The following is a 27,790-nucleotide window of genomic DNA, read 5'->3' as shown; positions in this document are numbered from 1 at the left end:
AGAGAAGTGTGACTAGCCCAAGGTCACCCAGCAGCTGCATGTGGAGGAGCAGAGACGCGAACCCAGTTCCCCAGATTATGAATCTACCGCTCCTAACCACTACACCACACTGGAATCACATTCAACAAATGATGTCACTATTAGTATCAATTAGTATGGCCATATTAATATAGGGTTTAGTTATGCTATTTTATGAACAACTTGGTAGAGGCAAAATTGGTCCTAATGTGATTTCCATCATGATGCTTCCCCCTTGCTTACTGCCAACTTTGACTGAGACACAAGATGCACCCACTCTTTATTGAGAAAGGAAATACGTCAGAAGCTCTGACCAGTTAAGGTATATAAAAAAATTAATGTGTTCCCAAACAATCTTATCTTACAGTTCAAAAGCAAAGGCTGTTAAAATCACGCAAGCTTCCAAACAAGGCTGTGGTTTCTTTTAGAAAATAAGAGGTGTTCATTGACTATCGTTCCTTTCCAGTCCGCAGTACTCTGGTTACTGGTTGAGACAACTGGATGCACAGATTTCCACTTACAAAAGTATTAAACCGCAGAGAAACTGGGATGCTCCCAGCTGTGAACAGGTCCATTGCCATTTGTTGGGAGTGTGCTTATATGGGTCAATGCAACGTGCTCTGATAACTTGGTAGCATGGTCAAAATGGGTGATCTGGGTGGTCAAGGATTTCCGACTTTCTGTGCTTGCCCGTCCTCGAAGCCGGTCCTCGTTGTGGTGGCTAATGCCAAAGCAGCAGCAGCAGGAAAAAGCTGCTTTGAATTCTTCTCGGAATTTTCCTGCAAATCAAACAGCACCAGAAGCATGAGATAGTATACTATGAACTGGAATTTTTTTCCCCTACCAACAATTCATGTGTGAAAATGAATCCTAACTTCATTGATTTTTTTAAAAATGCCACTGATACAATTTGGGTAAACTAGGGTTACCAGACATCCCTGGTTTCTGGGGACAGTCCCGGGATTTGCAAATCTGTCCCCGGACAAATTCTGTCCCCAGAATGTCCCCAGATTTGCAAATCTGTCCCCAGGAAATGTGGCAGTGGCAGCCTCAGTAGCCCAGAGTTAGCCTGGTAGCGCAGTTGGCTCTGGCTGGCTTCAGGTGCTGCCCACTGCCGTGGCGCCCTCCATTTTTCCTCTCTGGAAGTCCCCATGTGATGTGTCTTGTGTGCAACGCATCATATGGGAACTTCTAGAGAGGAAAAATGGCGGGCGTCACGACCATGAGCAGCTCCTGAAGCCAGCCAGAGCCAACTGCCCTACCTGGCTGGCTCCAGGCTGCTGACTGCTGCTGCTGCTGCCACTGCCAAAGGGGAACCGGGGACGTCCGGTGGTACAGATCTCCTTCCCCCTTTGTTTTGACTGATCGGGGGAGGCTCGGGAGCTGGGGGTGGGGGGTGTTGCCCAATTTTTTAAAAACTCTGCGCATTTATGTTTCACAGGGTGGGAAAGAAGGGCATTGCACCTTTATGCAATATGCATGTGTGCTTGGGAGCAGGGTCATTTGCCTCACCATCCCCACTACTGGCTCTCTGTTGCTACTCAGCTTCAAAAAAAACACACCCCAAAACACACGCGCACACACAAAACACGGGGGGGGGGGCCTGGATTCATTGGAAAAAATCTAGTAACCATAGGGTAAACCCCAAAGAGATAATGACATAGCTTCATTAAAAACCTGTTCATTGCAAAATCATAGTATTATTCCCCCTCTTGGTTAAATGGGTGGATTCATGGCACATGTAGCGAAGAGAATATAGAGTTGGAAGGGACTACAAGGACCGTCTAGTCTAACCCCCTGGCAGTGCAGGTACCTTTCGCCCAATGTGGGGCTCAAACCCACAACACTGAGTCTCATGTTCTACCAGTAAACCCAGTAGAGACAGGGAGTTCATCTGTCTTGTCCTGATGTTGGCAGCAAGGGTAGTGTGCAAGCATAACCCCCTCAGGCAGCCACCAGCAGATAGTCTGATAGGAAATTACGCATCAGCCTGAAACTCAAAGCAGGGAAGCCAATTGGAGGCACAAAATATTCCCACCCCCCAACAAGAAGATAAGGGAAGCCCAAAGGCTCATTTATTTACTGTTTTTTTTTTTATTTAAGACATTTCTATACTGCGTAATTGCTCACATTTCTAAGTGGTGAACACAAAGCAATGGGGCAGTAATTTTTTTCCCTTTTTTTAATCGTTAGACGGAACACTGTCTTAAAATGTTGGAACAAAAAGGGCTTGGCCACATGCCTGGATTGTAACAAGGAGGGTGGCTGCCTAATCTCAGTTGGGAAAGAGTTTCATGGGCTCGAGCCCATTACATTGAATGAAAGACTTCTAGTAGTTCTGAGCTGTGTAGCTAAACCATGCGGGGAGGGGGGGGGGCATTGATAAAAGGCAGCAGAACTGAACGACTTACCACTGAGGAAGTTATAAATAATTGGGTTTGCTGCACTATTTGCATATACAAGCCAGTGGGAGAATGTAAACCAGGCATACACTGTTTCTCTGTCATTGGCATTGTTGAACATCCCAAACACCCTTACAAAAAGAGAAGAAATGAGAAGACATTAGAAATCGGATTAAATCTCAAAATAGCTTTCAGTTTGAAAGATTGTACACAGAATATGTATCTCAAAATGCAGAGGACCACAAGGACACAGTGTTTTCATTATTAGTAAAGGAAAGGGCCTGTGTGTCTTCTCCAAGGGAGTGCAAATCTTATAAGTGACTTCTAAAGTTTACCGCATGCCTTGATTCAGATAACCACACACTGAGAAGTATTTCCGGTCACCTCTGGCCTGAATGCTCTGTGTAAAGTGAGAATGGTGGTGCTGATGGGGGAACAAGGATTGTTCTGGTCTTGGACCAGGCAAATATTGGTCCTTACCACACTAGCCCTGATCAAGGAGACCTGCCTGGAGACAAGAAGTTACGTGGAATCTTGCCACTTTGGTTGCCCTCACAGTACAAGGCTGCACTCCTCTGCTGGGTATGCATACTCTAGTTCTGTTGTTTTCCTTATTCTTTCAGGAACCTGGCTTATCACTGAGACAACATTAATATTTGCTTGTGCTCTAATTTCCTGTTTACAGAGAAACACTAAACTCACCTAAGCCCCTTCACTCAAGTCCCTAAGACTGGAGTGCCCTCTAGTGCCTTTAAGTGTATCCTGCAGTTCTTGATTGTTCCCCATGTTGCCTCTTGCAAGATGTCAAGCATGGGCTTGCTGTGGTCAGAACCCTTTGGTTCTTCAAGCAGGTTCTACCACCCTGCCTCTTTTCTCCTTCTCCTCTGCTTCTGAGCCTTAAGCAGCAGCTGAAGGAGCAGAGAGGTGTTTCCACACTTCTTGCTCAACTGTGTTGACAACTAGTCAAGCCAGCCATGTTCACATCAGCTCCAGTTTTGCCTGCCTTTCTGCAAAATTAAAAACCACATGCTAATACCAGGGTCGGGCCATAGCTCATTGCTCAAGCTCATTTCTTGTCCACTGAACGTTCGAGGTTCAGTCTCCAACATCTTCAGCAAATAAGGATTTCACATGACAGAACTGGAAAGGATTTCTTCCTGAGACCTTGTAGAGATCTGAGTCACTGTTGACCATTTGTTTGTGACTTTATGATTTTAAAGTTTTATGTTCTAATTATTTTATTGTATTTTTTTTTGACTTGGCAGTTCATAAACAAACAAACAAACAAATGCTAATTTTGCTATAGGGCTAGTCAGCTGCAAAATGGAATCATCCTGCTACCTAAAGACTAGAAAATCACACACAGATGCATATTATTACTCATTGTGTATTAAGGTTACCTTTTTAATACATTGAGAATGCTAATTGGGAGATAGCAGAGGGCAAAAACCAAGAGAACGACCATGAGCATACGTGCTGTTTTCCTCCGGGTTTGGATTTGTTTGATTTCGGCTGCCACAGCACTAATCCTGAAATTTGCCGATGGCTTCTGCCTTTGGGTTTGCGCTGTGGATTGCAGAGGCTTCCACTTTCTCTGAATCACAGATGAAGTTCCTGGAATCTAGCAGAGCATAGTAAAGGGAATGTTAATTATTTCCATTTGCCCAAAGGGAAAATCTGTTAGGCTCACTGGCCCAGAGACGACGACGACAACAACAACAACAACAACAACAACAACAACAACAACAACAACAACAACAACAACAGACACACATGTTGATTTCAATGCAATCTCTTTTCTATGGCTGAAATGAAAGATGCCCTTCCAGAATTGTGTTCATTTTGCTTATGCATCTCCATTCTGAATGTGAACTCCCTTTTGTTAGATATAAGAGAGACCTGAAGAGGGAACTCAGTAAAGATGCTGAATTGATGAAAACTGGGAGGTAACAGATGGCCACCTTGCCAACTTTGGTGCTTTGTGTGACATTTTGTCTGATGATGGTTCGTCTAGGAGTATTAAAAGCAGAATTTTAAAATGATGTTTTAAATTGTATTGTATTGGTTGCATTTTGATTTTGATTTTCTTTTGTATATGGCTTTGTAAAATTGGGTGACAAATTTAGCAAATTTAAACTTAATACCTGCTATACTACTGTAGCGCACCCATAAGACACACCTAAGGATCTAGTTTATGGGAGCATATTGCTAACTTAGCCAAAGATTCATAAACATGTTCAGAGAGATTATTGGTCCAAAATATGGAACTTTTTTATGAATGAAAAAAATCAAGTTGGCAAATACAAGGGATAACCGATGAACAAGTGGTTCTCTTAATGAGCTCTAATATCACTGAAAAATTGTGCCCAATTGTGCCCAATTTCCAATGATATTAAAAAGCCACTATGGTACACCTGCTCTACTTGTTGTGACGTACCTGAGCAAAGAGTCAAATCACACTAGCTAATAGGTGTTAAGTAGGCTTGCTGTGTTAATTCTCCTTAATATAACACCTTGTTCACTTTGGCAACTGCACTTGAAAAACAGAGATGTTATTTTCCATGAGTGGGAGTAGAAACAGCTTCTGCTAATGTATTGAATCTACTCTATCAACAGAAATAAGAAACAAAAAAACATAATATGTATCTTGCCGAAGTGCAATGTAAATGTTTCTGAAATGTTTACAACATTTTTCTTTCTCTGTTCTAGGTGATTTTTCCATTTCTTTTACCAAGCCTTCATCCGAATGTAAACTAAGAGCCAGGGAAGAAAATGATCCTATCTTAGCAGGAATAATTTCATTTCAGCTCTTTAGAGTGAAAATGTAAGCTAAGAATTTGTGGACTGGATGCAAGCACTTACTTTGCTATATCAGTTCATATGCTTGGATGGTTTTGGACAACATGGTGTTCCTTTTTTGGTGAAAGATTGCTTGTATGTGAATTATACACAATTATTCTACTCTGTACCATTAATATATTTTTGTGTCCATTACTGAAATACATAAATATGTCAGTCTTTAAGAGGCATCATGAAATGGATCACACAGATGGATCTCACAGCAAAATAAGCTTACCTGCCGGCACCATAGCTTTTGAAATATCTGTAGGTAGGCCAACACCATCAGACACAGTGGGGCCATATATGTAACCAGGAAAAAACAAGTGTGATACATTTTGGGGTAGACTTCAGCTGCAAAGAAAACCAAAAAGGGCTTGAATAACATCTCTTTTGATCTTCTCTACGTGCGCTCATTTGAAGTTGTTAGTTGCTATGTAATTGTTAATGCATGCAACAAACATATTGGAAAATTAAAGGGCTGAATAGATAGGATCGTTTCAAAACAGGAGCCTTTCCTCCAAAACATTCCAAGCACATTATTAACCAAGGCCACTCAGATCCTAGCATGTTTTGCATGTGGTGAAAAGCCTTTAGGGTAGGGTGTTTCACACTTCGTGACCCCATGAACCAGAGCACGCCAGGCACTCATGTCTTCCACTGCCTCCTGCAGTTTGGTCAAACTCATGCTGGTAGCTTCGAGAACACTGTCCAACCATCTCATCCTCTGTTGTCCCTTTCTCCTCATGCCCTCAATTTTTCCCAACATCAGGGTCTTTTCCAGGGAGTCTCCTCTTCTCACGAGGTGGCCAAAGTATTGGAGCCTCAGCTTCAGGATCTGTCCTTCCAGTGAGCACTCAGGGCTGATTTCCTTAAGAAAGGATAGGTTTGATCATATATATATATATATATATATAAAACCCCTTTGACTTTGCAGCTGACTAGATTGCTAAACTAATGTTCAGAAGCATTTGGAAGCACCTAGCCATCCAAAGGCATTGCTTACGCCATCGCCTAGAATCACAGAATCATAGAGTTGGAAGAGACCACAAGGGCCATCGAGTCCAACCCCCTGCCAAGCAGGAAACAAAAGACCTTGCTAAAAGATGAGGATGTAGAAAACAATGGAGAGCAACCTTGAAATCAAGGTTGCAAAGCTTAGATTTCCAAAATTGTTGGCCCCCTGGGGTAAGGGGCAGAAGGCCAGCTAGGATTGTTAGGAACACAGGAAGCTTTCTTCCACTGGTCCATCTACAGTATTGTTGACGTTGACTGGTAGCAGTTTTCTGGGGTTGCAGACAGGAGGTCTCTTCCAACTCTACCTAGAGATGTTGAGGACTGAGCCAAGGACCTTCTGCATGCAAAGCAGATGGTCTACCACTGGACTGGACTGGACTGGACTGGACTACCACTCTACCTTCACCACTTGCAGCCTGGTCAGAACCTTGCGGAGTCAGGAAAAGTACTGAACTGTGAGGTGAAGATCTAGGATGGAATCTGGCATATAAGGGCATATAAGCCACAGCAAATCTGATGGGTTGTGGAAAAAGCCAGCCAATACATATAGCAGGTTATGGGGTGGTGCCAGACAGAATTGGGAGGTCACAGGCTTTTGAAGCCCAGTGCCTGTTACCTCCTAATGGTCAGACCAGTGAAGTACTGGGTGGTTGGTAGTCCTGCTTTAAGTGCTTTGTACAGAATTCTTCAATGGTGTGAATCTCCCAAGGGTTCTATAAATATGCATGAATTACCCGTTTCCAGCATCTGCAACTGTGATGTTATCTGGGTAAATCTGTATCTTTCACATGAACCAGATGGAGTCGTTTTTTTCTTAGTGCACAGAATATATAAGAAGGTTCAGTAACTGTCTAGGTCTGAAAAGAAACATTGCTGTGTCAGGGAGCCAGAACTGTAATTGAAATTTTACTGCAGGAGAAATTACCATTATCTTAAGTATTTGAGCTCTCAACCGGCAGGACTCAAGAAAGCTCATAAAGAGCCACCACCTGCCTGCACGGTGACCTTCAGGCAGCATAGTGCAAGTATAATTGCAGCATTTATTTCAACAACCATTGGAGGTTTATGGCTTCTAATTTAACATCTTTAGCTTTTCTTTTTTTAAAAAAAAAGGGAGAAAAATGTAGAAGCTGCCAGGCTGTGTACAAGTCGATGATGGATCAAGATGGATGAAGAACGAGCCTTTTCCTTTGAAGTGGTCTCAATCAGGGCGGGGATGCATTTGGAGGCAGAACTTCAAAGAAAACCCAGGGCACATACTTCACATAACAGTTGCTTAAGGACCTTTGTGCTTTAAGTAGAACTAAAGATTCCACCAATGTAGCAATTATTACATCTGACTGAGAGGGTGGGTAGGAGTGTGAGAGAGCTGAAGGTTTCGTCATCAAGGAACCCAAATCCTTAGCTGCTGGGTGCTGTGTTAAAGCATCGGTGAAATTGCTGAATGGCTCTCAGTGCCTTGATTCAGCTGTGTGATTGCCTGTGCATATGTGAGGCTGGTGGTGAACTCATGGCCCAACAGTTACTGCATGCTGATCATGTAACTGTAGACCCTGTTTTGTGATACTACGACCAAGCAAATCAGGGCATGCCCCTAAAGAGGAAATCCTTTTTGCTAGGTTGTGTTCCATGTTGAGTTGGGATCTCATTGCCAGTTCCATGTGCTCCCAACAGGAAATTGTGAGGTATTATTGAACCTTTTTGACCGTAATAGCTGGAAAATGGAGCACTGGAAAAGTAGAGACATTTCAGCTTCCTCACAGAACTCATCTCTGGGAGCCTGAAAAGCAAATTAATTCTAATAGTCTCCCAGGGAAGTGAAAGTATGCTTGACACCGCCTTCTGGCAGGGATGGAGAAATTTCTTCCTCTCGGATTGGCCAATCCGGAAATAAGGAGCAAGGGGAGACTTAAAAGCTGAGGTCGCTGTGATGTCAGCAGGACTGACTTCCAAGCAAATGGATAAAGGGTTCAATCTTTTCCTTCACATACTGTTTTTTCTATATGTAAGGTGCCTTTTGTGTGTGTGCTGCTGAAGAATCCAATCATTCAATCCCCTGACAGTCCAAAGTAAATTAAAACCACAATAGCAAAACAAAGTAAATAGTAAATGCATAGCAAACAGCAGAAGTAATACATTTGTTGTTGTTAAGTCATTTAGTTGTGTCCGACTCTTCGTGACCCCATGGACCAGAGCATGCCAGGCACTCCTGTCTTCCACACACCAAAAACCCAAAGGCCTGGGGAAATAAAAATGCCAGAGCCAAGAAGAGTTCCTCCTTGGCCCCAAGCACATCTCCTAGGAGAGGGAATTCCAAAGGTGGAGTGCCACCATCGAAAAGGCCCTATCTTCACCTGACTTCTAATGGCAGGGAGACACAGAGACCATCCAAACGATCAGTCATTTTACTTGTATGCCACCTTCTGATGTGCTTCTGAAACTGCTCTGAATGCATGGGCTTGCAAGGTCTTGTGGAAGATGGCAGTCCTTAAGGTATCCAGTTACCCTTGGTTATTCTGGTGATACCTCTGGTTATTTTGGGCTATCTAAAGGCCTGTGAAATTCACATATGAGGTGGTGGTTGGGAGGGAGAGAGTGTTTGCGTGTTTCCCATAGGCACCTGACCAGTTCCTGTGAAAACAGCAGACTCCTCCCATGTTTCTATGTTCACATCTTCAAGTCGTGCACTATGTCAACATAGGCACAATATAGGCCCAACACAGACACCAACACAGGTGTCAAAGGGCACACTTCTGGGCTGTAGAGAGCTTTCTTCTTAACAATAACCACATTGTACCCAACACTTGTACCCAGCAGTGCTGCTCAGTGGGGTGGAGCACAGCTCCCCTAGTTTCGCAATGTAGAGATCATTTCTGGTAACTGAGACATACAGGAGAAGGGTGGAGCCAGTGAGGAGGTCAGCATTGTGTGAATGCAGTGGTGGAACCAATCTGATGCTCCCGCTGCTGCATCCACACCACAGAGACCTCCCTCCTACCTTGCCCCCCCTCTCAGTTATAGGAAACAACACAAGCAATCCTGACCCACCCACTCCACCTCACTGACTGCTACTGCTTGTACCTAAGAAATCCAGTTAGAGATTCAAGGCAGCTAAAAGCCAGTGCCAGAGAAGATCATGTAAAGTCCTGGGTTCAACCAATACCCAATAATTCAGGAGATAAGGTGGGTTTGTTAACTGTATAGTTTTCCTTCATAATGTCCATGTGGGCAATTCCAGTCCCATGGTGAAAAATACTCACCTCCCCAGTGTTCATCGCAAACCGTGAATAAGATGGTTTTGTTGGCTAATGCTGGCAAGACATGGCTGCACTCCATGACGAATGCCTGGGGGATCATTATAATGCAGGAGACAATCCAGATAATGATAATGCTGTTCCTGGCCCGCTTGGCTGTGCTTTTAAACATCAAAGGGTGACAAATTGCATACCATCGATCCAGGGCGATGCAACTCAGGGTTAGTACGGAAACGGAGACCGACACAGTCTAGGAAGGAGGGAAAGGAACAGAAGGGCAACAAAGCATCAGTAAAAACAAGGAGGAGGGAAATGTTGCTTTGGCACTTTTAACGATTCTTTCAGAATCACATTAACTTTCCCTTCCATTGGCACTATCCAGCAAACAAAAGTCACCTCTCAGTCCTGTTAAAAGCAAAGGAATGGACCACCCGTGTGCTGTTTAGGGGTTTTCCTGACTCCCATACCCAATTTATTTAGGGGGTGGGGTGCATAGGAGGGGGAGGGGGAGGGGGAGGGGGAGGGGGAGGGGGAAGTCTTTTCACAGGATTGGTTAGGTAAATGCCATCTAGAGTGCCAATCATCTGCAAATGAAAAGCAGTTCTTTTTTTCTTTTCTTTTTTAAAAAAGCACATTCTTGTTATGAATCTGGGAGTGCAAGACACACTAAATTCTTGATTATGCTAGTGGTAGGTTTTAATTTAAGTCTGGAGTATCAAAGACAGGAAATGGCCAGATGCATGTGTATTGAGTATCAATCAAGTGTGTATTTGAGCCGTGTTAGATCTTGCTAATCCTTTAATTAATCTAAGTGTTAGAGCTAATTAAGTCAGAACTGGCCTACTGCAAGTAAGGTGTTAGCAATGAGTCATTAGCAACTACAGTATAAGGGATTGAAGAAATTTACCATAGAGTGCAAAGAAATAAGCCCCTTTGACTGGAGAGATGAAAGCCAAGATCTTAGAGAAGGGAGGGTAAGTAATGTGGGCCAGAAATTGAGTGAGGTGGTATAATAATAATAATAATAATAATAATAATAATAATAATAATAATATATTTATACCCAGCCCATCTGGCTGGGTTTCCCCAGCCACACTGGGCAGCTGCCAACTGAATATTAAAAACAATACAGCATCAGACATTAAAAACTTCCCTAAACAGGGCCGCCTTCAGTTGTCTTTTAAAAGTAAAATTGTTGTTTATTGCCTTGACATCTGCTGGGAGGGTGTTCCACAGGGCAGGTGCCACTACCGAAAAGGCCCTCTGCCTGGTTCCCTGTAACTTCACTTCTTGCAGTGAGGAAACTGCCAGAAGGCCCTCGCCGCTGGACCTCAGTGTCCGGGCTGAACGATGGGGGTGGAGACGCTCCTTCAGGTATACAGGACTGAGGCTGTTTAGGGCTTTAAAGGTCAGCACCAACACTTTGAATTGTGCTCGGAAATATACTGGGAGCCAATGAAGATCTTTCAGGACCAGTGTTATATGGTCTCGGCGGCCAGTCCCAGTCACCAGTCTAGCAGCCGCATTCTGTATTAATTGAAGTTTCCAAGTCACCTTCAAAGGTAGCCCCACATAGAGCTCATTGCAGTAGTCCAAGCGGGAGATAACTAGAGCATGCACCACTCTGGCAAGACAGTCTGCGGGCAGGTAGGGTCTCAGCCCGAGTACCAGATGGAGCTGGTAAACAGCTGCCCTGGACATAGAATTAACCTGCGCCTCCATGGACAGCTGTGAGTCCAAAATGACTTCCCAGGCTGCGCACCTGGGTCTTTCAGGGTCACAGTTACTCCATTCAGGATCAGTGAGTCCTTCACACCTGCCTGCCCCCTGTACCTCAAGAACAGTACTTCTGCCTTGTCAGGATTCAACCTCAATCTATTAGCTGCCATCCATCCTCCAACTGCCTCCAGACACTCACACAGGACCTTCACCGCCTTCACTGGTTCCGATTTAAACGAGAGGTGGAGCTGGGTGTCATCCACATATTGATGAACACCCAGCCCAACCCCCCTGATGATCTCTCCCAGCAGCTGCATGTAGATGTTAAAAAGCATGGGGGAGAGGACGGAACCTTAAGGCACCCCACAAGTGAGAGCCCAGGGGTCTGAACACTCATCCCCCAACACCACTTTCTGGAACGGCAGTGACAAGTAAAAGTGCAGGAGGCGGAGAAAAATTACTAGTGTCTGTTGAATCAAATGCTGTGCTTCTGGAGAAGGCAACCCCCCCTTGGAGTGTAATGCTGGGGACCCCCACCCCCGCAGGCTCAAGTTGTGTGTATATGTGTGTAAATAAACCATATCTCATAAAGGAACCACAGTATTCACCGTGCCTCATTTTCCCAATGAAACACAGGCCCAGGTGGGAAATTTGTGCTTGGAATCTCTCACTGCTCTGGAGATTGGGGCGGCATGTTACATTATATTTAATGAAAGGATACACTAAAAGCAGGTGGTTTAGAGGAAAGGCCTGATGTGGTGGGAGAAATTCTATGATGGAGTGATGTGGAAGAAGGCCAATAAAATGATGGGAGAGTTTGGGATATAAATGAGACGAATGCGTTAACACCCCAAGAGGGCCTTGTTTCTCCCATAGCTGCAGAATTGGATTGTAAACAGGCACCAAACATTGCTCTGTCTGTCCTCTCCCAGTTTGTTGTTTTTACACCATTGCTACCTCTGCTCCCAACTCTGCCTTTTTCTTTTGAGGAATCCATAACCCCCCATCACCTCACCAGGAAGCTAGTTTGGCTATTTCCCAGAATTAGAAGGTTTAATTAACTTTTAACACTTGCTGGATCCAGGGATTAGAGGGGTCAGGCACCTGACCTCAATGCATAACACTATACATATTTATATTAAAGTGTAGCCCGCCCCTCCCCCCCCCAACCTGGAAAACAATACCTGCAAATAAGGGATCACCTTGCACAGGCTGTCCCCAAGGAACCACGTCTCAGTGATATCCACCACTAACGTTGCTGGAAGACAAGTGATGGTGACAAGGACGTCAGCTAGTGAGAGGTTGACTATGAAGTAATTGGTGACTGTTCTCATGTGGTGGTTTTTCCATACTGCAACACAAACTATTTGCAAAGAAGAATCAATATGGACATCAGGAAGCAACAAATCAGAACAATGCAATTATCTTGGTCCAGAAAAGGCAAGGCTTGGGAACCAAGTTTCTCAAAGTTGTGCCTTCTAAGCATTACCTAATCTTTCATACCTTCTCCCAGTTTAAGATCATCTCATTGGGTACACTCAGACAGTTTCTACATCTCCTGCAGTGCTCAGGATCAGTTCAGGGTTGTGGCGTGAAAGGAGGGATCTGCCTGGGATGCCCAAGCCATATGATTGGCTTGGAGAAAGAACAACTGCCTGCATTCTTGGAGAAGGCACAAAGAAGCGAGTCTACAGATGGGGGAGCTCCCATCATTATCCATGACTTGGCTGAGAGCCTTCTCATGCCCATCAACAGCAATACTGTTGCCAGGAGGTTGAAAATGAAAATGAGAAAAAGGTACCTCTGACAACAACAATAATAATACCTTTATTGTCAATGTACAACCTGTGTACAACGAAATTAACCAAGCCTCCCCCCCCAAACACTCAATCTCATTGCACTCTGTGTGTTTGTCGCAGAACACACCAACCCCCAAAATCAGTTGCACTATATTATTTTCCCTTCAGCAGCCTAACAGCCCATGGATAGAAACTGTTTTTTTAACCTGTTGGTATGACTGATTATACTTCTATATCTCCTGCTCGAGGGTAGAACATTAAAGAGGTGTTGGCTGGGGTGTGAATGATCCCTGAGAATTTTTCTCGCTCATTCAAGTCTTGCTCATTCAATGTCCTACTATTATGCTGCTCAGCAGGGCTCTATTTAAGCATTCAGTTTGCTCATATCAAGGTGGAGGCCTGCTGTCTAGTCCACCAGTGTTTGCCTGCATGCTGAGTTGTAAGGGGAAGGTCTACAGTAAGGAGCCTTCTGTGCAGGCTCCCTGTGTGATTTAGAACTGTGAATATTCGGGGGGGGGGGGACATTTCGCACAGGGAACTTGCATGAGTTCAGAGGACTTCCAAATCCAGAGTTTTGTTCTTCAATTCATGGAGGTCAGCTGGCACAGGAACATGAAAGCATGGGTCTACTGTGCACACACACACACACACACACACACACACACACACACACACCACTCTCCCCAAGGGATTTAGAATCACTTCAGTAAAATGAATGTTCAAATAATGGCTCATGGGCTTCAACACTCTGTTTCAGTAGCATCCAATGAAATGCCTCTGAGCAGCTCACAAAGCAAGACATGGCTGCAGTACCACCCTCCCAAGACCAGGTATTCCAAAGTATCTCATATCTCATAGGTTTCCTTATCTGAATTGAGTTCCAATTTTTAAATTCAAGAATCCACCATGAGATTATAATTTTGGCTTGATTACAGAATGAGAAGGGATTTGCGCCATCTTGGAATTGGCTCAGTGCTTATCTAGTTGATTGATGATGCCTGCAATCCTGAATAGACTTACTATGGAGGAAGCCACAACGAACTTGGTGGGATTTACTCATGGGTAGGGATGGGGAAGGAAATTGGTTTGGTTCTCACACTTAATTCACATTTTCCAATACAACACATGAATGCAAATATAGCTGTCCTGTGAAATTCACACTTATCCAAATATTGAGAGACAGTTCTCCAACCGATATTGGAAGAGAGTATGCATTAAAATGCATATAGCAGTGAACATAACAGACAACAAATAACTGCCAATTTTTTCATATAGTTGGGGGTTTTTTTGGCACCAGATTTTCAAATCTGCATTTGACTAGCAAAATCATGACAACAGAAATATTATTCTCCCTCTTAGGATTTATTTTGCAGTTTGGAGGAGTAGGGAAGGGGAAAAAATACTTAATTTGTTTCATCACTTTCTTGCTTGAAGAACATCTGAAGTGTTTGCAGTTCATTCATTTTGCCACAATGTGTCAGCCTGCTCCTTTTCATCCTGGCATTAAAACAATGGCGAGGATTTGCCTCTAGCAAAGTCCTGGTCCTTGCACTAGGGGAATTCCAGCTTCTAAAAACAGGTCTCAAGAATGGGTCCTCCCCAAAACCACAGAAGGAGCATTATGTGTGCAAAAAACCACCACTATATTCCTTTCTCCACCATTTTTTTGCTGCACAGATAACATCACTGAGGCAGATTCTGTGACAAAATAACAAGCAGAGGTGCCCATGTGCTTGATGGAAGAGCATTCTCCACCAGCATCACCACCAGCACCACATATTCAATGATGGTGAGGGGTCCAGGCCTGCTCCTTAACCCCAGGCTCAAGAATAGGTTTATACTAAACCTAAAAAGGTAAAAGGTAAAGGACCTCTGACAGTTAAGTCCAGACTCTGGGGTTGCGGCGCTCATCTCGCTTTACAGGCTGAGGGAGCCGGCATACAGCTTCTGGGTCATGTGGCCAGCATGACTAAGCCACTTCTGGTGAAACCAGAGCAGCGCATGGAAACACTGTTTACCTTCCCACCAGAGCAGTACCTATTTATCTACGTGCACTTTTGGCGTGCTTTCGAACTGCTAGGTTGGCAGGAGCAGGGACTGAGCAACGTGACTGAGCAACCCTGTCATGGGGATTTGAACCGCTGACCTTCTGATCGGCAAGCCCAAGGCCCAGTGGTTTACACCACAGCGCCACCTGCATACCCAGTACTAAACCTACCGAAGGGCAATAAAATGCCAGCTGTCATGGAGCATAAGAAATGTGCGAATAACTCAGATGCATGTCACCCAACAGTCCCGCTACCATACCCCCAGGAACAGGCACAGCACATCTGGAAGCACACTTCCAGAAGCAGGCACACCACTTTCGGTGGCAGAGGAGGAGGAGGAGGAGAAAGAGTCGGTGAAGATAAGGTGACAATGGGGGCGGGGGGCAGCCACAGAGAATGTGACAGACAGGGGGTGGCTGCAGTGGGGAGGTGGCATGATGTGGTGTGTGAGTGTGTGTGCCCTGGATTTGTGTGAGAAGATGTCGGAGGGCGTGTCTTGGGCAAGAGTTTTGCCGGATTGCTGCATGCATTACAGCACTGTGTGCAATATCTAAACTCACAGGGTAAAACAAACACAGATCCCACAGATACGCATAGTTGGTTTTTAAACAATATTTTTCAATGCAATGCACCGCTCCACTCTGTCCAGGTCAGAGACCTGTTGCACTCCTCAGCTGCACTCCTCACCTTGTGCACAGCTGCTGCCTGGCCAGGCCAAAAGAGATGTGGAGAGGGGCAGTTTCTGCCACGGTGGGTCAGGCAGGTGAGCAAGTGTAGCCTGGATGAGAGCATAAAGCTCTTCATGGCATTCTTGGAGGAATGTGCAGCTTCTTTGGCATGAACCCACAGCAGCAGCAACAGCAAAAAAGCAACAGCCCCCCCCCCCGAACCAAAGTAAGACACTTTTCAGTTTTGTCAGGTGCTATTTGTAAAATTGCAATGCTGAAGTGTCCTCTGTAAGTGTCTGCAAGAAAGATGAATGGGGAGAAAACCAGAACAAGGTGGCTGCTTCCCTGTGACCGTACTCCCCCCCATGGCATCCTAGCTGCTCCACCAGGTCTAGTGGACACCAGCTGCCACTGGGTAGATTTAATGAATTTATGACTTTTCTGGCTGTCTTTTTTCCCTCCTGGAACTCGAGGACACATGCATGGAGTTCCCACTTCCCATGTGGCCCCCTATCCAGGCGTAGGCCAGGCCCATACCTGCTTAGCTTCAGCATATGGCTTCAGAACATGGCTTGGAATGGATGCAAAAATGCCCAGCTAGCTTGGCGAAAACCATGACCAAGTCAGCCGTATTGCGATACCATCATCCATAAGCCAGTTGTGAAATGGGAGCGTAGATCTCTTTATTTAGCTTAATAGAACACTTAAAAATATGGCCTTTATTCTTCTACTGAAGAAATGAAGGCCATTTTTGAAGGACATCTTACTAAGATCCTGTTGAGTTATAAAGGCCTGTGCACTTAAACGGTAAACAAAAGAAAAAGCCCACTCACTATTTCTGTGGTTAGATGGGTTTTGAGTGAGGTGAGAGGTGAACCATTATTAAATCTGAGCGCATGATAAATTCCAAGTGCTGATCAGAAGTTAGTAGGGAGCACAGACCTAGCTGGCCTCTCTCCAAGGGAGCAGTAACAACACACTTTGCAAAACACTGGCTGCTTCAAGGCTCCATCTAGCAAAAATCATAGCAGCACATTGGCAGGGTCTATGATGGATTTTTTTTTTTAATATCAGCTGTAAATCTCCCCAGAATATGCCTTTCTCTTTGCTCCATGTGGCAAGCGGTTCTTGACACCTGCATAAGAGGTCAACCATGGTTGTAAAGCCTGACCCACCAAGGGACAGTCCCAGATTTACAGAAGCTGTCCTGGTTTCTGATTTGAACCCAGAGTGTCCCACTTTTCCTTGGGATGTCCCTGTTTTCATTGGAGAAATGTTGGAAGGTATCGAGTTATGCAAGCCTCGAGCCAAGGAGATAAGTAACTATACAACCTTAGAAGACATCTGAAGGCAGTCCTATATAGGAAAGCTTTTTAATGTTTACTGTTTTATTATGTTTTTATATATGTTGAAAGCTGCCGCGAGTGGCTGGGGCAACCCAGTCAGATGAGTGGGGTATTATTATTATTATTAAATTGGATATCCCTATTTTTGTCGGAGAAATGTTGGAGGATATATAAAGCACAGGATGCAATTCAAAGTCCAGGCAAGTTAATTCACATATACAAGAATTTGACAGAGCAACTGGTGCAAGGTGCAAATGATGGAACATTCTCGTCTTCCTTAACATGCAAAGTGAATGGAGTCACCTTTGGGTACACCAGTTGTTAAATCACTTGTTATGAGTTTGCAGTCAGCTGACGGAGCTCAGAAAAGTTCATAGTTGAAATTAATTTGCAGATCCCAAAGGCCACTGGAAAATTTATTGTGACCTTCTACTCAACATGGATCATGAATTTTCATATGGCAACGTCAGGAGGTTTGAAAATGAATGTTAATTTGGTATATTTATTCTTTCTGACCTCAAGCCTCACTTCATCTGGTGTGTTACCATTATCATGTCTAGAGCATCTCATGAGAGTGAGGGTGAAGCTCTGCACAGCAGCGAGGAGCTGCTTCTATTGGTCAAGGCTCCCAGAATTTAGAATTTAATTTAGAATCACGTGCAGGGTTCTAAATTCTCAAGTAGAGAAGGCCCTCCCCTGTAGACCTTCACCCTCACAATTGTGGAATGTTCTAAACATGATCCCAGATGGCGTGGGGCTTGGCAGCAAACCCCGCTTTCCCACACATGTAAGAAGGATGAGCAGCTGAGTAGGGAGTTTGTCTCCTAGACAGGAGTTCAAATCCCTGCTCAACATAAAGCTCATTGGGGGATCCCCTAACTTTATCAGCTTGACCTTCCTCTGCCATCAACTTACTGTAAGAACATAAGGAAAGCTTGCTGGACCACTCCAAGGCCTCTCTAGTCCAGCATCCTGTTCTCACAGCGACCAACCACATGCCTGTGAGAAACCCACAAGCAGGTCCTGAGCACAAGGACACTTCTCCACCATTTTTTCTGAAACTGGAGGTAGAAGCATACTACCTCCAGATGTGAAGGCAGAGCACATCCATCATGGCTAGTCCTGTACATGGGATAAGCTGCACAAACCCCTGAGCTCTTTGGAGAAAGGATGGGCTACAAATGAGAGACATCACATATAAGAGAGTGAGTGAGCGAGCGAGCGAGCGTGCATAACATTAAAAAAATTGTAGAATGTGGATGGTCAGCTGGTGATTCATAGGCTACTTCCAACCTCACTGTCACGTTCTCCTACCCCATGCCTTATTTCCCCAGCACCACCAGAAAGAAAGTGCAAGTTGGTTGCATAAGAGAGGCTCCCTTTCAAGCGGACAGCACACTGGACTGTCCGAAGGGAGTTTGCTCATTGTTGCTTCTATGGATTGCAGACCTATGGATGTTTTTAAATGACCCGGAATAGATGTCCAGCATTCTCTTCCCATATTGGCCAGCCAGAAGCATATGTGAAACCAAAAGCAGGACATGAGCACAAGTCCTCTGCTGTTTACCTCTTCTCCTATTCAGAACTGCTATTCAGAAGCATACGGTCTAAAGTGGGGGTGGTTAACCTATGGACCTCTAGATGTTGTACAACTATAATGCCCATCAGCCCCAGTCAGCACAACAAAATGGTCAGGGGTGATGGGAGTTGTAGTCCTTCAACATCTGGAAACCCACAGTTTAGCCACCTCTGGTCTCAAGTGATCACCTTAGGGAACTTTCATTTTTAGAAGTCTATGAAGTTTTCTGTATAATCATTGCTGATTTTATTGAAGCCATAAATTGCATTCGCAGAGGATATGAAATCTGAGAGGCTTCAGAGAGAGGGAGGACAAAAGAGATAACCCAAAGATACCCTCTCAAGAGAGGCAGGAAAATAGCATCCACAACAGATCAGAAGCTCTGATATCTTTGCATCATTGCAATCTGGCAGTTGGCAGTCGCTGCTGTGTTCATCCTCATAACTGATGTCAACATATACTGACTTATAGGACTTCTCTTGCATTTTTCCCTATCAGTTTCTGCCCAAATTCTTCCTATGAATAATTTGAATGAAGAATGCAGTGCAACTTAAACCAGTTCTTTCCTATCAGCACATAGATCAGGGCCTGACTTACCATTAGGCAGAGTGAGGAAGCTGCCCGAAGTAACTGGTTTTGGGTGTCATGAAAGGGCAGGGAATTTTTGGCTATTGAATTTATTATCAATGTATTTTTGATGCAAGTGTGGGCTGCTTGCAGATATTTGTTTTGCCTGAGGTTCCAGAACTGGCTTTCCTTAGACATTATGTACCTTGACCTGGGAAGTACTATTTACTGAAGAGATGGGGACTCTCAGGCCTGAGGACAACTGGCACCTCCAGGTCTCTCTGCTTGACTCTCAGGATTCTCCATAGGATACATACCACCCCAGGTCACACCATTCACTGGCCTTGCTCCATAACCTCCTCAAAGGCTTTTGCCTAACCAGAATGTGTCCTTGAGTGATGATAATGTCTGGATGGAGAATGGATAAGTGGATAAGTATGCGTATCCCTTTGACTTCTGCATAGCTGAAATGCAACCTCTGCACAAAGGTGAAAGTCACATCTGTTGCTCTGTCCACTTTTGCATCTTGTCCTATCGACCACTAGAATTTGTGCCCTAGAAGATGTCCTCAAGGGAACATGTCCCCCTGGCTTTAAAAGGTCCCCTACCTTGTGATTTAGGGATGCAGGTGGCGCTGTGGGTAAAACCTCAGCACCTAGGGCTTGCCGATCGCATGGTCAGCGGTTCGAATCCCCACGGCGGAGTGAGCTCCCGTCTCTCGGTCCCAGCTCCTGCCCACCTAGCAGTTCGAAAGCACCCTTAAGTGCAAGTAGATAAATAGGTACCGCTTTATAGCGGGAAGGTAAACGGCGTTTCCTTGTGCTGCGCTGGTGCTGGCTCGCCAGAGCAGCTTCGTCACGCTGGCCACGTGACCCGGAAGTGTCTCCAGACAGCGCTGGCCCCCGGCCTCTTAAGTGAGATGGGCACACAACCCTAGAGTCGGACACGACTGGCCCGTACGGACAGGGGTACCTTTACCTTTACCTTTACCTTTACCTTGTGATTTACTGTTTCATCTTGGGCAGCAAAACATCTTCAGCCGCCCTTGAAATACCTACCTTCCTTAGGATTTAATAAAGCTATCTCACTTGGACTATTCAATGGGAAGAATGAAAAGATATCTGCTGGAGTACCAATTTCATGCTGTTTAGGAATGCTGCTTCAAAGAAAAGTAAGAGCTTCTTTCAAAAGGAAATGAGGTCTGGGGAAATGCAGGGGTAAATGTGTAGGATAAACTAATTCCACACCCACTAGGACAGGGGTCAGCAATCTTTTTCAGCAAGGGGTCGGTCCACTGTCCCTCAGATCTTGTGGGGGGGGGGCAGGACTATATTTTGGAAAAACAATGAATGAATTCCTATGCCCCACAAATAACCCAGAGATGCATTTTAAATAAAAGGACACATTCTGCTCATGTAAAAACACTCTGATTCCCGGACCATCTGCAGGCCGGATTTAGAAGGCGATTGGGCTGGATCCGGCCACCAGGCCTTAGTTTGCCTACTCATGCACTAGGACTTTGTGATTCTCTTGCCATACTTTTCAGAAACAAACCTTTGTCTTTATATGCCAGAAATAATTCAGCAGAAGCATAGCCCTTCATCATTGCATCTCCATGCTGGGAAAACTGTGTGTGTGGCAAGCTGTCAATGGCAGCTGTTAAAGAGGGGCTGGCCCTATCATTAGGCAGAGTGAGACAGCTACCTGAGGCAGCAGTTGCTGCCCCCTCACAGTTAGCTTGAATCCTCAACCATACCCATCTGTTGCCATGTAGATTCTCCTGGGCCCTCTATTCTGTGCTGCTGCCTCAGTTACAGTGGATTATGCCATCCCATCACCAGTGTTGGGATTAAGGTCCAACCAGCTTCAGTAGGTGGAATGGTGGTGGCTGCCATCTTGTCTTTTGCCCTGGGCCAGTCCTGTGTTAAAGGCACAGAGCAGCCTTTGCCAGCCTCGTGCCTTTCAGGCATTTCGGGCGACAAACCCCATTGGCCACAGCTAGCATTGGCCAATGGACAGGAACGATAGAGTTATAGTCCAAAACAGGGTAAGCAGATTATCAGAAATAAAGGCGATGATACCAGTGCAGTGAATTCCTAGTGTGGAAATGCTCACGTTTCTTTGAAGGGTGATAGCACTCACGCTTTTAATATAGATTTGATTACCGTATTTTTCGTCCCATAGGACGCTCCGTCCCATAGGACGCACCTACTTTTTTGGGGGGGGAATAAAGGATTTCCCCCCCTTTATTTCCCCCCCAAAACCAGGTCGGGGAACAGTGGGATGGCGGCGCTGCGCCTCCCTGCTGTCCCCCGAGCTTGTGGGGCTGGCCGATGTCTGTCCAGCGCGCGGGGTGCTCTGCTTCAGGGCACCACGCACGCCGGGCGGCAGGCTGCTATCCGCAGGGTGGGGAGCCCTGCGGGGAACTCCTGCAGGGCTCCCCACGCTGCGGATGTCTGTCCGGTGCGCGGGGTGCTCTGCTTCAGGGTGCCCCGCCCGCTGGGTGGCAGGCTGCTATCCGCAGCGTAGGGAGCCCTGCGGGGAACTCCTGCAGGGCTCCCCACGGTGCGGATGTTTGTCCGGCGCGCGGGGCACTCTGCTTCAGGGTGCCCCGCCCGCCAGGCGGCAGGCTGCGGACACCTACGCAAAGCACGGGGCGTCCTCCAAAGGGCGCCCCGTGCTCCGCGCTTCCGGCTGCCGCCCGCAAGCCCTGCACACCGGGGGGAGTTCACCCGGGCGCGCAAGGCTTGCGGACACCTGCGCGAAGCACGGGGCGTCCTCCGGAGGGCGCCCCGTGCTCCACGCTGCCGGCTGCCACCCGCAAGCCGTGCGCGCCCGGGGGAAGTTCCCCCCGGGCGCACAAGGCTTGCGGACACCTGCGCGAAGCACGGGGCGTCCTCCAAAGGGTGCCCCTTGCTCCGTGCTGCAGGCTGCCGCCCGCAAGTCTTGCGCGCCCGGGGGGAGTTCCCCCGGGCACGCAAGGCTTGCGGATAGCTTCCTGGAGCCTGGAGAGTGAGAGGTGTCAGTGCGCACCGATGCCTCTCGCTCTCCAGGCTTCAGCGAAAGCCTGCATTCGCCCCATAGGACGCACACACATTTCCCCTTCATTTTTGGAGGGGAAAAAGTCCATCCTATAGGGCGAAAAATACGGTACTTTTTAATTAAACCATGTCGTGCTGCGCTGGTGCCGTGCAGTTTAATATTGACCTAAGCATCTAATCCACAAAGCACATGGATCCAGTTAAATTGGCTCAAACTACCAAAAGCAAATTAATTGATCTACTGAGGATTTTGCTGATGAAAGGTCTCACTGCTTTCATGGGATTAAAGCCTATGCAGCACCAATCTGCTCCTCTCTAGCCTTGAAAATCCTGAAGGGAAAATAGAAATGCAACACTGTTTTAAAATGAAAAAAGTATACATTGTTCTAATGGCTAGCAAGTGGTTGTGTTAGCTGCTCTGCTGAATCCAGTGGGGCTTAGTTCCAGGTGAGTGTGTATAGAACTGCAGCCTAAATCAATAATATGAGAACATATAGCTCGAAATGATTAGACTCAAGACAAGAGTGAATGTCTGCCTCTTTTTATCTGTAACTATGAACATTAGGGCTCACCTGTTGCAAATTATTAGGCTTCACAATGATAGAGTCTCAGACTGAAAAGGTTTCTGTGTGAGCACTGAGATTGTTCAGATTCCTCTTTCCTGTTACAATCTCTTATGTCCTCTGAAGAGCCACTCCTGACATTTAGGGACCCTCCTGTCTTAGGTATGCTGGATTTTCTCATGTTTTCTCCCTGCCAGAGCTTGTGTCTGCTTGGAAGACGTCCAGAAGAAGAGGTGTAGCAGGAAGAGGAAGTGCTAAGAGCAAGTCTTGGCAATGTTTTCATGCCTGCGTGATCTCTGTTACTTACTAATTTCCTAAATAAAACAACTGACTTTACTTTGAGTCTCTGAGTCTCCTTTCTGACCTGTTGGTGAACCTGCTCCCCTGACACCGATTTGTAACCGATCAGTTTCAAAAAATGGATTATTTTGGGATGTTTGTGTGATGTCCTCTTTCTTAACCTGTTTTACAGAATTCAGTTATGACTTCTGTACAAGGTGGATGAGGGGAGTGGGGAGCTCTGCCTCTCACGATTCACACCTGTTGAACTCAGCCAGATGCCTGGTTCCACACACCCTCTCCTCATCTCTTGGTCTCCCTCCTCTTGCACACATTCCAGCTTGTCAATATTCTTCTTAAATTGTGGCACCCAGAACTGGACACTGTACTCCAGGTGTGGTCTGACGAAGGCAGAATAGAGTGGTACTATTACTTCCCTTGATCTGATTTGTGGTCCTTATAGGCACTAGCTAAGGGGGAGGGAGTAGCAGTAGTGGGTGCTTTGCATTTCAATAGCTGGGTCATGCTTGCTTCACAAATGTACTGGAGTATTCAAACACATTCCTGAGCATGCTTTTTGGAATGTTCGCAACAGCTCTAGCTCATCGGAGAGTTCTAAAACTTCTATCCTCATCACCTCTATTTGACATTGCTCTTCCTATGTATTTCCTGATCCTGCCACAAACAATGTGGATCAGTCATTCCCTCAAAACATCTCATGCATTTTAAGCAACATTTCGTTATCTATCATTTTATCAGCTTTTATCTGCTCCCTTACTTCCCATTTACATGCACCTTTCCTTTGTTTCTATAAATGCCTGAATTAATGCTTCATCCTTTCTTGTTCCTGTTTGCTTCTTCCCTCAGTTCCTGATTTTTATGCTATCTCAACCCTACCTACTATGCTTTACCCAACTTCACTTTCATCTTCCCATTTCTCACAGATGCACTTCCCCTAAGGGCTGTGAGTTGGATTGGTGCAGAATTTCAGTGATTAATTCTTCTGTCCCTTCTCAACAGGCTCTGGATGATATAGAAGGGATGGGTTTAACTTTATCTCCCCTCCCCATCCTCAAAACCCATACACCATATGTGTACAGCAATTGATATGTTCTCAGGGAGGGCCAAAGCTCCATACAATTTTCATACTGTTGTCACTGACTTCAGCAAACTGCAACTGGCATGTGGCAAATGGCAGCTTTAAGATCTGAGATTGTCTTAAATAACACCACCAAGACTATGGGATACAAGAGCCATCAGTATTGAGAACCGTGAAGAACAGCTGCTCTCTTTCTCAGGCTGAATGTTCATTCAGAATTTCATTCAGAATTCTGTTGAATGAAGTAGAACTCGTCATTCAAAATTCTCTTGGTATGAATGGAACCACTAGGGTAAACTGTCATATGAAGAAAAATGTGTTCTGGTTATATGAATGAGGCTTGAAGAATTCAGCACCCCTCCTCTGTGGACAGCAATAAAAAACACACCAGTTGCCTTTGGAAAGCAAGGCAGCAGTTCAGTCTGTAAACCAATAAACAAATAGCTGAATATGTTGCCTGAGGACTCACTGAACTTGATATGACTTACTTCCATGTAATTTGCTTAAGGTCAAAGTGTTCCTCACTTATTACTGACTTGTTACAAGGTCTGGATTTAGGAACATGTTTTCAAATGAAATCGACACTTACAGTGAAATCCTATACACATCTGAACAGAAGTAATATCTGTTGAGTTCAATGATATTTACTCCATTTAACTAAGTATAAGACTGATGCCTCAACAAGTTAAAGGCTACTGAAATCCTTCAAATAAACATGTTTACCATCAGATATTTTTTTTAAAAATGGAAATTGCATTTCTAACAGTCTCAGGTGGCTGTATTATCAAATGCTTCTATCATATCCCAACAGAAAAGAACAAAGATTATGAATGTCAAAACCCTCAGAATAAATAGAAATCTTTTCCACAGTCAGAAAAAGAAATAATATTTCTAAATCTCAGTGTTGTACGGTTGGTTTTTAAAGTTTTATCAGTACAGTATACAAGTGGTGTGAAAAAGATGGTATGACAGTACAATAATAATGATGATGATGATAATAATAATATAATTTTTTAATTTATATCCCACCCATCTTGCTGGGTTTCCCCAGCCACTCTGGGCAGCTTACAACATATATAAAAACACAACATTAAATATATATATATCCCATACGAGCAACAAAAAAACCAATAAATCAAAAGAATCCAATAACAACAATAATAATAGCTATAGGAGTCTAGTATACAAAATGTTACTCACCCAGGATGTTTCCAACGAGAGCCACAATAAACACAATAATATATCCAGCAATCAGAACCCATTCGTATTCCTTGGGATGCAAATATTCCTTCCAAAGGTATTGCAGAAATTCCTCCTCATCATAATCTGCGGAGGGGTTTCCAAAAGCCTCCTGGGTGCCATTCAGCTCTATATTAGATGACCAGTTTCGACAAGATGGGAAGCCTTCCTCCACTTGAGTTAGAGACATAATTTGCTGTGCTCTGGATCTGAATCCAACCATCCAGTAGTTCAGGCTGTGATCAAGCCCATCCATCCATAGTTTATGTGACAGAAGAATGTGCAGAGAAAAGAGAAACAAGGGGGTGGGGGTGGGCAGTGAGGAAACAGCCCAGTGCCAACTGCAACTTCTATGACCAGTTTCATACCAAGGATTTCCCAGTGGAAAGAGGCATGCAGCAGTGCCAGGAGAGAGGAGGAAACACTCAGAGGCTGCAGCGACACAGAGGCAAGCAACAAAAGCAGCACATGCTTCCAGCTTCTTCATTCAGCCAGGATGTGCAAATCACAGTATTGCAGTGAAGAAGAGAATGCACAGAATACTTCTTTCATACACACACACACACACACACACACACACACACACACACACACACATATGGACACAGTTTGCCTCCTATATTAATCCTTATTTCATTATCCCTGTAAGGACTCCTAACACATTACACATTTATTCTGTATATCTGCATTGCACAGGGTGTTTGTGGGCACTTGACAACCATGTGGGAAATTGTTCTTTGATTACACAAATCATTCCCCCCCCCCCATTTCTTATTGCATGCCTTTTCTCTCCTGTTCTCCAGGACCTCTCTAGCATTGCTTCCCCAAGGTGATAGATTTCAACTTGATGGCAACCAGTGGGTGGGACCTTTTGACGGTGGCATCCACTCTATGGAACAACCTACCTCCTGGACACCAGCACCTGTGGCCTTCTGGGAGACTCACATGGGAAGTGTATTTTTTGGGGGGAATATTTCCTATGTGGGAAACAGTTTCTTTGGCTTTTTGTTTTGCCAAATAGTTTCTGTGCAAGTGAGTGGACACCATCACATCCTGTATGTTCCAGGAGCCATTTGCAGACTCTTTTTCACTGCCCGTGGCTGCCACATAAACCCTTCCATTCAGCACCAAGCCACAAATACTTATTGATAAGAATACAAAATAGAACTCTCAGGAATGGTGGCTGTTTTGGGTGCTAGGGCAGGAAGGGAGAAGCTGTAGCCTTCCAGATGTACTGGGACTCCCACCAGCATGGGCAATGGCCAGGTTTAATGAGAGCTGTAATCTAACAGCATCTGGAGGACCATTAGTTAGGCATCCCGGACCTAGAGAGATAGTAATTTGGCTCCAACCCAGCAAAAAAGCCTAGAAGAGGATTTTATAGTGAGGTACATATATAATCCTCTTCTAAACTCTCCTGCTGGCATTGTTGCCTCATTAGGTCTGCAGCAGTGGCCACAGTGGAAACAGCCAAATGTGGCTGGCCACCTCAGAAGAGGAGCTGCATTCAAGAGAAACCAGCAAACAGAACCCAGAGCAGAGTCCTTAACAACAATTAAACCAACATATGGCACAACTCTACAATTCTATAATCTATTATGGTGACAGCAGTCTTTCCCCCCCCCAGCAGAATGAAATATACGGTGTAAGAGCAGGCTGATCCATAACTCTCCTGAAGTAGGACTGATTCACATGTTCAGTTTCTAGATACCTGCAGATGAAACTTCCAGAGTAGACAGGGAATATGCAGAAATCTACAAAACCTGAACACATGAATTGTTATATTGATAGAAGTACTGCCACACTAACATGGACAAGGAGAACCTATGGTCTATGCAAGGTATCTTCAACCTTTGTTGGACCCAGGACCCACTTTTAACCCAAACATTCATTTGGGGGCCCATTTCTTAACATTTTCACATATATTTGCATGGTGGCAGAGCTCATGCTGGTCCCAACCCAGTAGTTGTAAGACCAGTGTGACTAATCCCAAATGCACCAGCTGCAGAGGGAAGGAAATCATAAAGCGGTTTTATTTGAAAGTGTGTTTCCTTTGGTGCCTCATCCAGATGTAATTTGTTACATGAATGTGGTTAATTTGGGGATCGAATAAATCTTAACACTTACCCAACCAATTCCTGGCCAATGCGCCCATGTCAGTTGCATCCTCTAATCAGGGTTTGAATTTGCTCATTAGCAACCCTGTGAGACAGGGAGTTAATAATAACAGACTCAGGAGAATGGCAACTGAAATGAATAAATTGGATTAATGGTGTACAATGCTTCCTTTAAAGTACATTATTATTATTATCAT

The 27,790-nt window shown here is 45.0% G+C and overlaps 1 protein-coding gene across 1 annotated transcript; it reads right to left on the bottom strand.

Moving 5' to 3' along the window:
• Positions 1-28: 28 nt before the first annotated feature.
• On the bottom strand, positions 29-25,898 carry HCRTR2 (hypocretin receptor 2). The gene is made up of 7 exons (XM_081857218.1): positions 25,438-25,898; positions 12,433-12,611; positions 9,536-9,779; positions 5,497-5,612; positions 3,821-4,041; positions 2,430-2,551; positions 29-797 (listed from the first exon to the last, which is right to left on the bottom strand). The coding sequence occupies exons 1-7, from the start codon at positions 25,730-25,732 to the stop codon at positions 547-549; spliced, it is 1,428 nt and encodes a 475-aa protein (XP_081713344.1). The 5' UTR covers positions 25,733-25,898; the 3' UTR covers positions 29-546.
• Between the last annotated feature and the right edge of the window lie 1,892 nt (positions 25,899-27,790).

This window comes from Podarcis erhardii, assembly GCF_964252035.2.
Source record: "Podarcis erhardii genome assembly, chromosome: 3".
Lineage (NCBI taxonomy): Eukaryota > Metazoa > Chordata > Lepidosauria > Squamata > Lacertidae > Podarcis > Podarcis erhardii.
Note: the sequence above shows the minus strand (reverse complement) of the source record. Positions and strands in the feature narration are given on the sequence as shown.

Excerpts from the sequence above, each read along its gene's own strand:
- HCRTR2 (XM_081857218.1), bottom strand. The coding sequence starts at position 25,732 with ATGGATGGGCTTGATCACAGCCTGAACTACTGGATGGTTGGATTCAGA. Across the intron at positions 12,612-25,437 it reads TCTCGTTGGAAACATCCTGG|TTTGTGTTGCAGTATGGAAA; the intron begins GTGAGTAACATT and ends CTTTGCAAATAG. Across the intron at positions 798-2,429 it reads TATTTATAACTTCCTCAGTG|GAAAATTCCGAGAAGAATTC; the intron begins GTAAGTCGTTCA and ends TTTGATTTGCAG.